Source organism: Microtus pennsylvanicus, chromosome 2, assembly GCF_037038515.1.
Source record: "Microtus pennsylvanicus isolate mMicPen1 chromosome 2, mMicPen1.hap1, whole genome shotgun sequence".
Taxonomy (NCBI): Eukaryota; Metazoa; Chordata; class Mammalia; order Rodentia; family Cricetidae; genus Microtus; species Microtus pennsylvanicus.
The window spans coordinates 21,707,110-21,720,347 of record NC_134580.1 but is presented as its reverse complement, the minus strand read 5'-3'; the positions used below and the strand labels follow the sequence as shown (position 1 = coordinate 21,720,347).

At 42.0% G+C, this 13,238-nt stretch overlaps 1 protein-coding gene across 13 annotated transcripts in view; it reads right to left on the bottom strand.

Annotated features, from left to right (window-relative positions):
• Positions 1–13,238, bottom strand: part of Pphln1 (periphilin 1) — an 85,571-nt gene that overhangs the window by 65,958 nt on the left and 6,375 nt on the right. For all 13 annotated transcript variants that reach the window (XM_075960428.1, XM_075960432.1, XM_075960424.1 and 10 more), the window contains one exon: positions 7,826–7,917. In XM_075960428.1, the coding sequence (XP_075816543.1) occupies positions 7,826–7,917 (92 nt within the window). The remainder of the gene's footprint in view (positions 1–7,825; positions 7,918–13,238) is intronic.

The following is a 13,238-nucleotide window of genomic DNA, read 5'->3' as shown; positions in this document are numbered from 1 at the left end:
ATGCACCAGGTTGACAGACATGACAAAGACAATTCAGGACTGGAAAATGGAACTTAAAAAAGCAACAGAAATGTTGAAGAAGACTCAAGCCGAAAAGAAGGAACTGAAAACAACATTTCACGGCTAGAAAACTCAAAGAAAAGAAGCCTACAGTCTGAATCAAGAAGACAGATCATCAGGTGACCCATCAGATAAGGTACATGAAAAGAAATTAAATATAGGAAAGGAACATAGAGAAATGCAGAACACCGTTTAAAAAAAACAACCTTTGAATACAGGCATAGACGAGGTAGAAAAAATCCCACATGAACGGCATAGACCAGATCTCCAACAAGATCACAGAACATTTCCCCAAACTAAGGACAGACATACTCAGATACAGGCAGCACACAGAAAACAGATAAGACCAGAAAAAAACCCCCACAGAATTTCATATTATAACACTAACATTTATAACAAAGAAAGTGTTTTGAAAGCTGCAAGAGAAAAAACACAAGTCACATATCAAAAAAAAACTATGAAAATAACAGCTGATTTCTCAATATAATCTTTGAAAGCCAGAAGAGCCTAGAGTCCAAGAACTAAAAGGTAAGAAAAGAGAGAAATGTTGTAATTAAAATTAAAATCTCAAAAATAAACAACAAAAAAAGAAGTTAAAATACATCTTCAAATAGCTCTACACAGGGAAGTACTACTCAATTAAACTTTACACATCAACACTCTAGAGTTCGGTCTTTCAAGTATATAGTTTTCCCGTTAGAAAAAAACCCTGTAAGACGAGCGTGGTGACCCACGTCTTTAGGCCTCATACTCAGCAGTCAGTGATAGACCAGGTGTGCAGTGAACTCCAGGCCAGCCATGATTACATGACTAGAAATAAAAACAAAACATACTTATACATACACTTGCAGCAAAACATGTTAAGAATGGAAGCAAAATGGCAGGCATAGTAATTTTCAAACAAAAAATACTAAGAGTCACATGTGTGAGGTCCTGAATCCAAATACTACAAAATACAAGTAAAACTAACAAAATAAATGAGATGTAAAAAAATATATAGGAATTAGCACATCTGAAGATTTTTAATAAAATGCCCAAGAACTACAAACAAGAAGAAAAGGACTATCTACTCAACACTAACATTCTGTAAGCAATGCCATACAGAATGGTACATAAGTGAATTACCATATGGAACACTCTTGACTTTCAAACTGAACAAAAAATTACAGGATTGTAGTTTAAGCATATTCATATTTGAGACTATTTGGAACCAGTAAATCCCACGCAATCCCTATAAAGCCTCAGTTATAGCAATACCAAGTTTTAATTCATCAAAAAATTTGTTTTGATTGGCTACACTGGCTGAGAAGTAGTGGCAAAAATATTAAGATTACAGACCTGTAATCTCAGCACTCAGGAGACTGATGGTTAGAAGACAGGCGAACGAACACACAGTTTAAAAAAAAAAACTGAAAAGAAAGCTCTGCCCTCATTACAATTTGTATCAAAGCCTAGCATATTTACAGTGTGCATACCACAAAACTACCACCACTAGGTGAACCTTCAAGAGGTCAACACTGAATTACCACCCAGATACAGTCACTACGGACAAGCCTTTCCTTGGGCTCTCTCCAGTGTTTCCTCCCGTTAGTGACCACTTAGCCCTTTGCTGCAGTATTATTTTAAAAAGTTGTTCTCAATCTTCTTAACGCTGTAACCCTCTAACACAGTTCCTGGTTTTGTGGTGAAGCCAACTATAAAATGATTTTGTTGCTTCTTTGTAACTATAATTTTGCTACTGCTATGAAGCATAACTGTGATATTTTGTTTGTGTTTTAACAAATACAGCATACCTGAAGATCAGAGTGTGGAGCCAGTCACTAGTCAGTTATATAGAGGCCAGGCAATGGTGGCACACACTTTTAATCCCAGCACTCAAAGACAGAGCAGAGAGAACTGTTGAGTTCAAGGCCACTCTGGGCTATACTAGGTTGATCCAGTCTCAAGAGAAACACAGGCAGGTGGTGCTGGCTCACACCTTCAATCCCAGCACTAAGGAGAAGGAGGCAGGAAGGGATATGGCTGGGCAGAGAGGAGAGTGGCACTCAGTGGCAGGCAGTCTGAGCATAGAGTCTGAGGACAGGACCACCACCCTTTTGGTCTGAGGATCTGGTAGAAGTAAAAGGTGGCTCTAATGGCTGGCTGCACTGCTTCTCTATCTCTCAGCTTTCACCCCCTCTGGGTTTTTATTATTAATACTTATTAGAATTCATGCTACATATAATGCAAATACATGGTAAGTAGGATAGCTGATCGTAACCCATAGGTTGAGAACCACTGGTTTAAATAGTCCATCCATCCTCCTGTTAGACAAGCTCTTAGCAATGCTGCTTATAAACACATGAATATGATTTAACATTAAGCGATCTCTGCTTCATAAGCAAAGATTTTTTTTTACTTCATTTACTTCTATGTATATGTGTATGACACTTAAGTGCTGAGGCAGAGGCCATCAGATAACCTGGAACTAGAGTTACAGGCAGTTGTGAGGGGCTTGATGTGGGTCCTCTGGGACAGCAAGAAGTGCTCTTACCACAGAACCATCTCCTTAGCACCTTAAGACTTTAAATAGGGTAATTTTTTTATTAAATCCAAAGTTAGAAACCAAAGCTGCATTTACATTCTACTTTTACTGTTAACTACTTTTCTGCAAATTCAGTGAATTCATTTAAATCAGACGTGAATATAAAACTTCCACAAGGCACATGACTAGAACTATTCAACTCTGGGGATGGGGCTGAGGAAGAAGGAAAAAAGTTGGAAGCCAACATGGGATGGTGAGGAAGAAAAGAAACTATTTTTTTCCTGAATAGAACAGCACAACAACAAAGTTAACAGAAATCTATTAACTAACAAAAATCACTGGTATTTCCAATCAGGTGTGGTAGTCTGCAGTGGCCTCAGCTGCAGGCATCTGAATACTTACTCCCCAGTTGTGGTGCTGTCTGGAGAGGCTGCAAAGCTGTGGCCTTGTTGGAGGTGTCACTGGAGGCAGGCTTTGGAGTTTAAAGACTACCATTTTGGGTTCATTCTCTTCTTTCTGTTCTGTCCTTACAATTGAAGATTGAGCTCTTGACTGACTAGTCCAGTCACCATGCCTGCAACCTTCCTGCGATTACTCCTACATACTTACTTCTGGAACCATAAACCTAAACAAACTCTTCCTTCTACAGTTGCCTTAGCCACTGTGTTTTATTACAGAAACAGAAAAGTAACTTATAAATCAGGTTACAGCTGTCGGTCCACATTTATATACATCATTGTTTAAATCAAACATAGTTTTTTAAAGATTTATTTATTTATTATGTATACAGTGTTCTGTCTCCACGTATGCCTACATGACAGAAGAGGGCACCAGATCTCACTGTAGATGACTGTGAGCCACCATGTGGTTGTTGGGACTTGAACTCTGGTCCTCTGGAAGAGCAGCTAGTGCTCTTAACCACTAAGCCAGCCCAGCCCTGAAAAAAAGGCCCTTGATATTGGCCATATTCTGCTATAGCTTAGGTCTTAAATGTCTCCCATTAAATGTCTGGGGTAAAGCATAAGTGGCCTGGTGCCTGATAGGAAGTCTTCATATCACTGGGAAAATGTCCTCAAAGAGGATTGCACTCTATATACTGTCTTACCAAAAGTCCAACTCATCATGGAGTACAACCTTCAAAACTGTAAGTCAAAATAAATTTCTTTCTTTAGCCAGGCGGTAGTGGGGCGCACCTTTAATCCTAGCACTTGGGAGGCAGAAGCAGGCAGATCTCTGAGTCTGAAGCCAGCCTGGCCTACAGAGCACATTCAAGGACAGTTAGTGCTACATAGAGAAACCCTATCTCAAAAATGGAAAAAATAAAAATTCTTTAAATTGATTATCTCCAGTAAGTGTCAGAGTAATGCAAAGCTAACACACCTTAAAGAAGCAAATATTGCCAAATCATAAATTGAGTTCTTGAGCTGGGTGTAGTGGCTCATGTAAGGTGCTGTAAGCTCAACACCTCAGAAGCTAAAGCAGGAGGACTGCCATGAGACTAAGGTCAGCCCAGTCTATATAGTGAGTTCTAAAGCAGACTCAACCATAGAGTACCTCGTCTCAAACAAAAGAAAAGAAAAGCCAGGAGGTGCATAGGCCTGCTATCCTAGAACTTCAAAGAAGAGGCACAACAAACAGTTCAAATTCATCCTCAAGTACATAGTAAGTTGGAGGTCAGCCTAGGTAACACCTGAGCCGGTTTCAGAAAAAAAGGGGGGTGGGAGGCAGGCTGGAGATTTGGCCCCAGTGGTTAACTGTTCTTATTGTTCTTTAATTCCCAGAAGCCATGTCTGGAGGTTTACAACTACCTGTAACATTAGCTCCAAAGTGCCAACACCCTCTTATGGCTACCCCCACACATGACAATAGTGCTCACACACAAAAAGAATAATAAAATATATCTTTTGATGTTTCTTATACTTTATTACTTGTATTCTGACCTCAGTCAGGCATCATTCTGATTAGAACATGTCTATAATCTCAGCACTTGAGAGCAGGCAAGAGGGTCAAGAACTCAAGCCTACACAGTAAGTTCAAGGCCAGCATGAGTTACAGAAGACTGAGGTTCAAAAACAGAGGTGAGGATGCCCTGAGATATGATCTATAAACTTTATCAGATTAATAAAAGGGCAAAATATTAAAAGCTTAAGACTAAATTTAACTAAAATGTAAGCATGCCATAAGGTGAAGGAGCAATTTCCAAGAGCCCTCTAAAGATCAAAATACACTGAAGACAAGACAAAGCTTCAAGTCATTCCCACAAGAGTAAATTCACCAGAAGAAAAAAAATCTGAATTCTAGAGGAGAAATACAGGAACAAAGGTTTTACAAATCAGTAAAGTGGGCCTGGGGAATAAAAAAAGACCCGGCTTCTCTAACAACATAGGGAAGGAAGAGGAATGAGCAGGTCTGGCCAGGTTCCATGCTCCTAAAGGAAAAGCACTTCAGACTCTATCAGATCTTGGCGTTACAGACAGTGGCTAGCTGCCATGTGGGTGCTGGGAATTGAACCCAGATCCTCTGTAAGAGTAGCCAGTGCTCTTAACTGCTGAGCCATCTCTCCAGCCCCCTAGACTCTATCATGAGTACCTATGCAGCTGGACAAGGAGGAAGAGATCTGTCCAAAACATCTACACATCTACGCTGCTCCTCAGCACATCAGCACTATAAAATTTATTTCTCTTCCTACTTACTGATGTTGAAATTCCACTGTGGGGGGAGGAAAGCCAGGGGTGACTACTGTACATTTATACACATACACACACACACACACACACACACACACACACACACACGGCATTAGATCAAAATGGTTGTTACATTTGACTATAAAATGTTCATTTAATTAGGACGCCCATCTCTTTTCTTCCCCCTCTTTTGAGGTTGTCTGGGATCATTTCGAAGGATCATGTTAGGTAAGCACTAACTGAATTACATCCTCAGCCCTTCAATTCTAATTCTTAGACTAACTAGCATTCTATGAGCCATCAATACACTGAACTTCACCCAGAATGCTGCCATCCTGGGAACTCCATGCTCTAAAACACCAACTGCCTATCCTTCTACTAAGAGGTGGCCTTAGGCCTCAAGTAGCTTGCTTTTCCTTTGTCCTAAACGCCACTTCTTTTTAAATAACTCCCCTCTCAGTTCTCGCTTCTTGATGCGGTCATGATTCCTAGCCCAGTCCTAGTTCTTCAGTGTCGATCTCAGCCAATCACTCATCTTGCAATCTTAAATCAATACAATTTGCTTTGCCCATCCACCAATTAAGCTACTCAGTGAAAGAGCACACAGTCTGCATGTCAATGCCCAGATAGTAAAATAAAATTTCTGCTCAAGGGATATAGTGGGAAAGAGGACTTGGCATTTTTGAAAGGTAACTCACAGCTATGACTGTATCACTTTTAATCCTTCTAGGTTATCATAAAATAATTCTATCAGACTAAGAAAACTTATTAGAAATAGTCTCCAGAACAACCTGAAAAGCAATGACATAATTACTGAGTCTGCCCATCCTAATATAACGGGCTTCCTCGGTTTTTTTTCTATCTTAAATCATTTTATATCAACCCGAGCTGTAATTCAGGCCCATGAAGGACAACCTTGCAGATGACACTGTTCATCAAGGTGAAGGATAGGACCAAGTAATAAACTGTCAGCTAGGCCTGGCTGCAGTCCTATGAGCTAACTGAAAGACAGGAGGATCACAAAGTAATAAACTGTCAGCTAGGCCTGGCTGCAGTCCTATGAGCTAACTGAAAGGCAGGAGGATCACAAAGGTAAGGCCTGCATAGGACACAGAGTGAATTCAACCTAAGTAATTTAGTAAGACCTTGTCTTAAAATAAAAAAGAAACAAAGGGGCAGGGGCAGGGCTCAAAGGCTGAGTGCTTGCCATGCATGAGAAAAGCTATAGATTCAATTCCCAGTATTACTACCACACACAGAGAAATCCCTAATACTTTAAGTAAAAAATACTTGTCATGTGAACAAGAATGTATGCCTTCTGTGGCATATAAAATGTCTACATAAGAATACAACCCCAAACAGGTGGTGGTGGCACAGGCTTTAATTCCAGCACTTGGGAAGCAGAGGCAGGTGGATCTCTGTGAGTTTGAGGCTAGCCTGATCTACAGAGCGAGTTCCAGGACCAACTCCAAAGCTACACAGAGAAACCCTGTCTCAAAAAAACAAAACAAAAACAAAAACAAAAAACAAAACAAAACAACAAAAAACAACAAAAAACCAAGGAAAGAATACAACCCAAAGTCGCAATGTTCAAGGTGAGTCAACAGAAGATTCAAAGCTTCTTGACCTCCAAACCTCCCTTAGTTTTCCAAGCAGTTGAAAAATGTGAAGCCCTGCTACATACTAGGACTGGATCAAGTTTGGGTAGAATAAACAACTTATCAAGAACATTAAGAGTCTAGTTCAAAATTCCCAACTCTCAGAACAGAGACAGAAGACAGACAGAGATGGGAATTCCGTCGTTTGAAGCCAGCACTCTTCTCACCCTGCAGGCTGCCTGACCAGACATCACAGCTGAACTGCTCTCTAGGGTGGCAACATGCTCCTCCTACTAGCCCAGGAGGACTGATCTCCAGGTAGAATGTCATATTAGTTCATAACTTAATTTTAATTTTTGATTTTGTGACAGTGTCAGATTGTGTAGCCTGGCCTAGAACTTGCTATGAAGACCTGGCTTGCCTTAAACTCACAGAGATCCACCGGCTTCTGCCTCCCAAGTGCTGAGATTAAAGGCATCCGACACACTATGCCAGGCTCAATCTATAAATATTTTAAGGACACAAATAAAAGGCAGTCATGAATAGAAGCAGATTATCAACATTTCTTTGTCTATGCACAGTATAGCATTTATAAAAATTTATAAATTTTCCTCCACAAACTAAATACAAAACCTTTGTTCTAGAAATTTAAGTATAAAATATAGATTTTGTTTTTTTACTTAAACAAATTACCATGTATTTTATAGCCTTTTTTTGTGGTTTTTTGGTTTAGTTTTGTTTTGTTTTTTTCAAGACAGGGTTTTTCTGTATAACAGTCCTAGATGTCCTGGAATTCACTTTGTAGACCAGGCTGGCTTCAAATATTTTCTAGCTTTTAAAAGGTGAATTTAATCTCTTTTCCAGCTAGGCTGGTAAACTTGTGCTATTTGAAGACGCTGGAGAAGACAGAATGGCACAGCAGGCTCTGAACCGTCCTCCACAGAGCAGTGACTTACACTGGCATGGCTCCGAGGGGGTGCTCGTTCTCTTGGAAGTCGTTCGTAGTCATACCGTCCCTCAGACCACATCTCATCTCTTTTGGAAGCCACTAAAGAAAAAACAAAAACAATCCTGGGTTTTTTTGTCAGCAAGTAAGACACAAGAAAGCAGCAAATGCCAAGACACCTAGAGGAGAGTGAGCGAAGAGAGAATGAAAGCAATGAGTCCTCCCACTGGAGATTTAAACAATTCATGCACATGTATATGAAGTCCTGCATTCCTTCCATTTTAAACGTTATTTACAAGAAAAACTTCCACCAGCATGCTGGGTAAGAGTCATAAACCACAGTTCCTTCATTGCCAAAGTTTGAAAAACTAGAAAAGATATCATTCAATGAATAGTTTGGAAAGCAGGCCACCATGGTTACTCCAATTAAGGCTGGCCTCAAATTTACTATGTAACCAAAGCTGGCTTGGAAATACTGGGATTACAGGTATATCCCAGCATGCAATGCTCCAACGTTTTTAATTTTGTATTAATTTATTTGTAAATGTGTGTATCATGTGTGGGGCTAGAAGTGCAAGGCTTCTTGAGCCTTCTTATGTTGCTAAGCTTCCTGAGCCTCCTTATTCCCCCAGGCGCAGTTGCTAGGCCTCCTTATTCCCCAGGGAAAGGTGAGTGCTCTACCCACCCATTGCACAGCCCCACGATGCAGGACAGACACGATAGGGAGCGGAGTCAATGCAGGAACTGTTTATTACTGTGAGTGTCAGCTTATGCAGGTTAAGTGACACCGTGTGATGTGGAGGTACCTCCAGCCAACGAGAGACAGACAAACCCTCCCTCTGGCTAGAGGGGTGTCTACCTAATTTGTGCTCTCTCATCCTCACTCAAATCGAGCCAGACTTTTCTCTGTCTTTCAGGCCTCAAAATACAGACCCTGAATTTGAACCAGCCTTTTTTCTGTCCTATAGGCCTCGAGGTACAGGCCTTGAGATAATTTTGGCCCAATATCTCCCACTTTTGTTTTATATTCCATCCCCTACCCTGGTCACCAAGCCAGAATATCCCACCGGGGAGAGAGTACAAGTCAGGGCCAACCCTATCCGGAGTTTCTGCCTGCACACCCTCAAATTGAGAGTTCATCCATGGGGTGAGATGTATTGAGCCTCCCATAATGTACTCGAAGGGCCATGAGTACATTGTACCTGTTGTATCTGTTTTTGGAACACTTCTTTCAGCCTTTGGAGAACGCATGGACCAAAAAGACAGATCAATAAATAAATAGCCATCGGTCCAATTAGGGAAGAAATGAGTGTGGTAAGCCATGGGGACCAATTAAACCAGGAATCTTAGGGGGCCCTTGACTTAAATGAATCACTATCTTTTCTTAACTCATCTAGGGTTCTTGTAACTATCCTGGAATGGTCCGCACAGAAGCAACCTTCTTCCCCAAGTGCCCTGCAAATTCCTCCCTGTTCCATAAACAGCAAATCCAAGCCTCTCCTATTTTGTAAGGTTACCTTTGCTGAGGAATCCAAAGACTTTTGTAAATAACGTGATGTGGTCTCTGTCTTTTCTAATTACGTCCAGCCCAGTCTGCTCACATCCCCAGGAAGAACAATAGTAATCAGGAGCTGCCCCGCACTTTCCGATAGTAGAGACAGCCTGGTTGCTTCCTGGGCATACATAAACGGGTGTCTGTAGGAGGGCATGTCTCTTAAGGACATGAGAACACCCATGCTCATTAGGGCAAGATGCCTGGGGTAGGGTGCACCCCCAAGAGCTTCCGCATTCAGGTCTCCCCTCCGTCCCCGGGACATCAGGTCAGGCCACTACATCCAGGGTGTCATCTGAGAGGTCTGGTTTAGGATCCCTCCAGTGCCAGCACTCGAGGACCCATGTCACCTTCTGTGGTTGGTGGGGGCTTGCTGCCTGGACCTTGATCCCCGGAAGAGGAATTAACATGATTATAGCCGGGAAGGCTATCTGAACTAGATAAACAGGCAACACTCTCCTCAAGGGTCAGTCTCCCTTGGGCAGTGGTGATTTTTCTTTTCTTGTGTTTGAATTTAATGGTTGTCCACCATAATCTCTTTATTTATTGGTCATCTTGATCTTTCCCATTGTCCTGAGGGGAGGGGAGAAATTTTAAGTTACAAGTGGGTAGCCACATAGGCGTTTCCCCTGTTTGGGAAGACACATCCATATCCTCGGCCATGTTTCAACAAGGGATCTGGGCCCCTCCCTTGGTTAGTGAGAGGATCCTTCCACCTAAGGGTGGGCCTTGTTGGTAGGGATCAATTGAGAACAATGTCTGGCGGCTCTTGATGGAATTATTTTTTTTTTTTTTTGATTTTTCGAGGCAGGGTTTCTCTGTGGCTTTGGAGCCTGTCCTGGAACTAGCTCTTGTAGACCAGGCTGGTCTCGAACTCACAGAGATCCGCCTGCCTCTGCCTCCCAAGTGCTGGGACTAAAGGCGTGCGCCACCACCGCCCGGCCTTGATGGAATTATTAATCTAGAGCGACCTTTCCATAATGTCGGAGGTGCCCTGATCCTAAGACCCTATCAGTTATTCGATCGGAGTGCCCTCCCCAGGGTGCTGTGTCCCCATTCTAATGCTTGTGACTGCTGAACAAGGGCAGCCAGCATCGTCTTGGACTGGAATATTAGGATTATATTTTGCCAAAGAAGCCTGATGGAGCTCATTGACAAATTCAGTGAGGGCCTCATGGCTCTCAGGGGGTAAGGAAATGATCTTTTAGGAGATCATACAACACATCTAGTTTCCCAGTCTCTACAGGCAACCAGGGCCTTACCCAGTTCACTTCTCACAGTATCTAAACCGAGAGGCTCAGGCAGGATTAATTTCTGTCCTATAGGCCTCAAGGGACAGGCTGAGATAATTTTGGCCCAACAAGAGGGACACACATGCATCCCACAGAATGTGTAGAAGTCAGAAGATAATCTGCAGGAGTCAATTCTGTCTATCGTGGGAGCACCAGAGCCTCGGGGCCCCAGCCTTTGCTTACGACGTCATCTCACCAGCCCTCTGGTTTATTTCTGGCCTTAAACTGCTGATCCTCCTCCCACAATACCCCAAATGAGGAATTAGAGTACACCACCTGAACCATCAGTAATCAATAAAAATGTGCTGAATATATCATATGAAAATTTGATCAAGAGTCAGTTGGTGGTGGCACATGACTTTCCCAGCACTCAAGAGGCAGAGGCAGGTGGATCTCTTGAGTTGAAGGCATCCTGGTCTAGAGGGTGAGTTCCGGAACAACTAGGGCTACACAGAGAAACCCTGTCTCAAATAACCAACCAATCAAACAAACAAACAAAAAAAAACAGTTCCAGGTCCAGCCTAGACTATATGAGGTCCTTTACAAAAAATTAAGTACAATAATGTAAAATAAAAAAAGGGAGGAGAACCTGTAATGAAAGCTGTTCAATCTGACACAAGAATACTCTGAAAGGAGAGATCCTCAATTGAGAAAATGCCTCCATAAGATCCAGCTATAAGGCATTTTAATTAGTGATCATGATTGATGGGGAATACCCCAGTCCATTGTGGTTGATGCCATCCCCATGACGCAGGTGGTCCTTAGGTTCTATAAGAAAGTAGGCTAGGCAAGCCATGATGAGCAAACCAGTAAGAAGCACTCCTCCATGGCCTCTGCATCAGCTGCTGCTTCCTGTTTCCTTCCCAATCTGAGTTCCTGTCCTGACTTCCTTCAGTGATGAAGAAGTTTAAGCTAAATAAACCCTTTCCTCCCCAGCTTTGCTTTTGGTCATGCTTTTCATCAGAGCATCCTAACTAAGACAGAGTATGAGTATGGGGTGTGTTCACCTGAAACTCAAAAGCCAGCAGAGTGCTCTCCTACAAAGACTGGGCTCTGTTAGGGGCAGCACAGACATCCCAGGGGGTGACACACTACCAGATTGCAGAATGGAAACCATATTTTCAGGTTGTTCCTGATCCAGTTTGGAATTTTCTGCCTATCAGTTTGGAAGATAGATTACCTCACATATCAGAATCACTCTGAGAACCACAGGACAGTGTGAACTATAAAAAGAGGAATCTCTAAGCAAGCTGGCTCATGGCCTTAGGGTGCTTTTTTAACTTCGGGTTGACACCACTATTTCATACATGCTAGCATTCTGCATCCCTTGGTCAAGCTGGACCTTGAATTACATTACCACAAAAAGGAACAGGCAAAAAAAAATGTACTATAGAAAATATGCTAAAATTTGCTTTCAATTCAAATACTACCCCAGCATTTTCAAAGTCATTCAGGAGCATTCTTAAGTACAGTAATCTTTTGATTTTGACTAGTGGCATGTGTTGCTTATGACATTATCCAGGTTTTGGAAATCAATCCATCCCACAACCAATCAACTACACTGACTCCTGACACTAAACAGTCCCCTTCCATTACTGGAGTCTCAAAAGAACTTTAGGCCGAAAGAGATGGTTCTGTGGTTAAAAGCTCTTTGCACTCAAGCATGAAGCGTTGAATGAAATCCTACCACCCACGTAAAAATCCAATATGACTCACTCGCACATGCAGCTACAGTAACTGAGGGGACCGGTTCAGTAGGGGACCTATTTTACAGGAGCAAGCTGGAGTATAATAATAGAAAACAACACACTTGGGGCTCAGAGCACTGACTGCTCTTCCAGAGATCCTGAGTTCAATTCCCAGCAACCACATGGTGGCTCACAACCATCTGTAATAAGATCTGGTGCCCACTTCTAGCCTTCAGGGATACATGCAGGCAGATGCCGTATACATAATTAATAAATAAACCTTAAAAAAAACACAATTCCCCTGGCCTTTGCATACCCAAGTGCACATATTTGGATATAACACACACGAATTTTTCTTACTTTTTAAAAGTACTCCAGAATAATTCTCTGTGTCACAATAAAGCCGAGAACAGAATTCGAATTCAATGTGGAAAGTGCAAACTTCCTTTCAAGTGTGTCAACAAGGAGCTGCAGAGATAGACAGCTCAGCGGTCAAAAAGCACTGACTGGTTTCAAATCCCAGCACCCACATGGCGGCTCACAACTGTCTGTGACTCAAGTTCCAGGGGACCTGACACCCTCACCCATATATACATGCAGGCAAAACACCAATGCACATGAAACAAAATAAAGTATTAAAAAAAAGAAGCATGCTAGTAAGTTGATCCCAAAATATAAGAATCTCACTCTTATGCAATAATCAATAGTGTCTAAGTAATGCTGTCCGTGAGTCAAGTCCAGAAGGAAATAAGCCTCTCCTTAAAGCACTCCACTGAAGGATTCATAGTCCTATGTTCTCAACGGAGAACTGGCACTGTGAGCAAAAGTTACAGGAATTTGAGAAAACAAACTCACAATTAATGACCTTGTGCCCAACCAAGTCAAAATGTC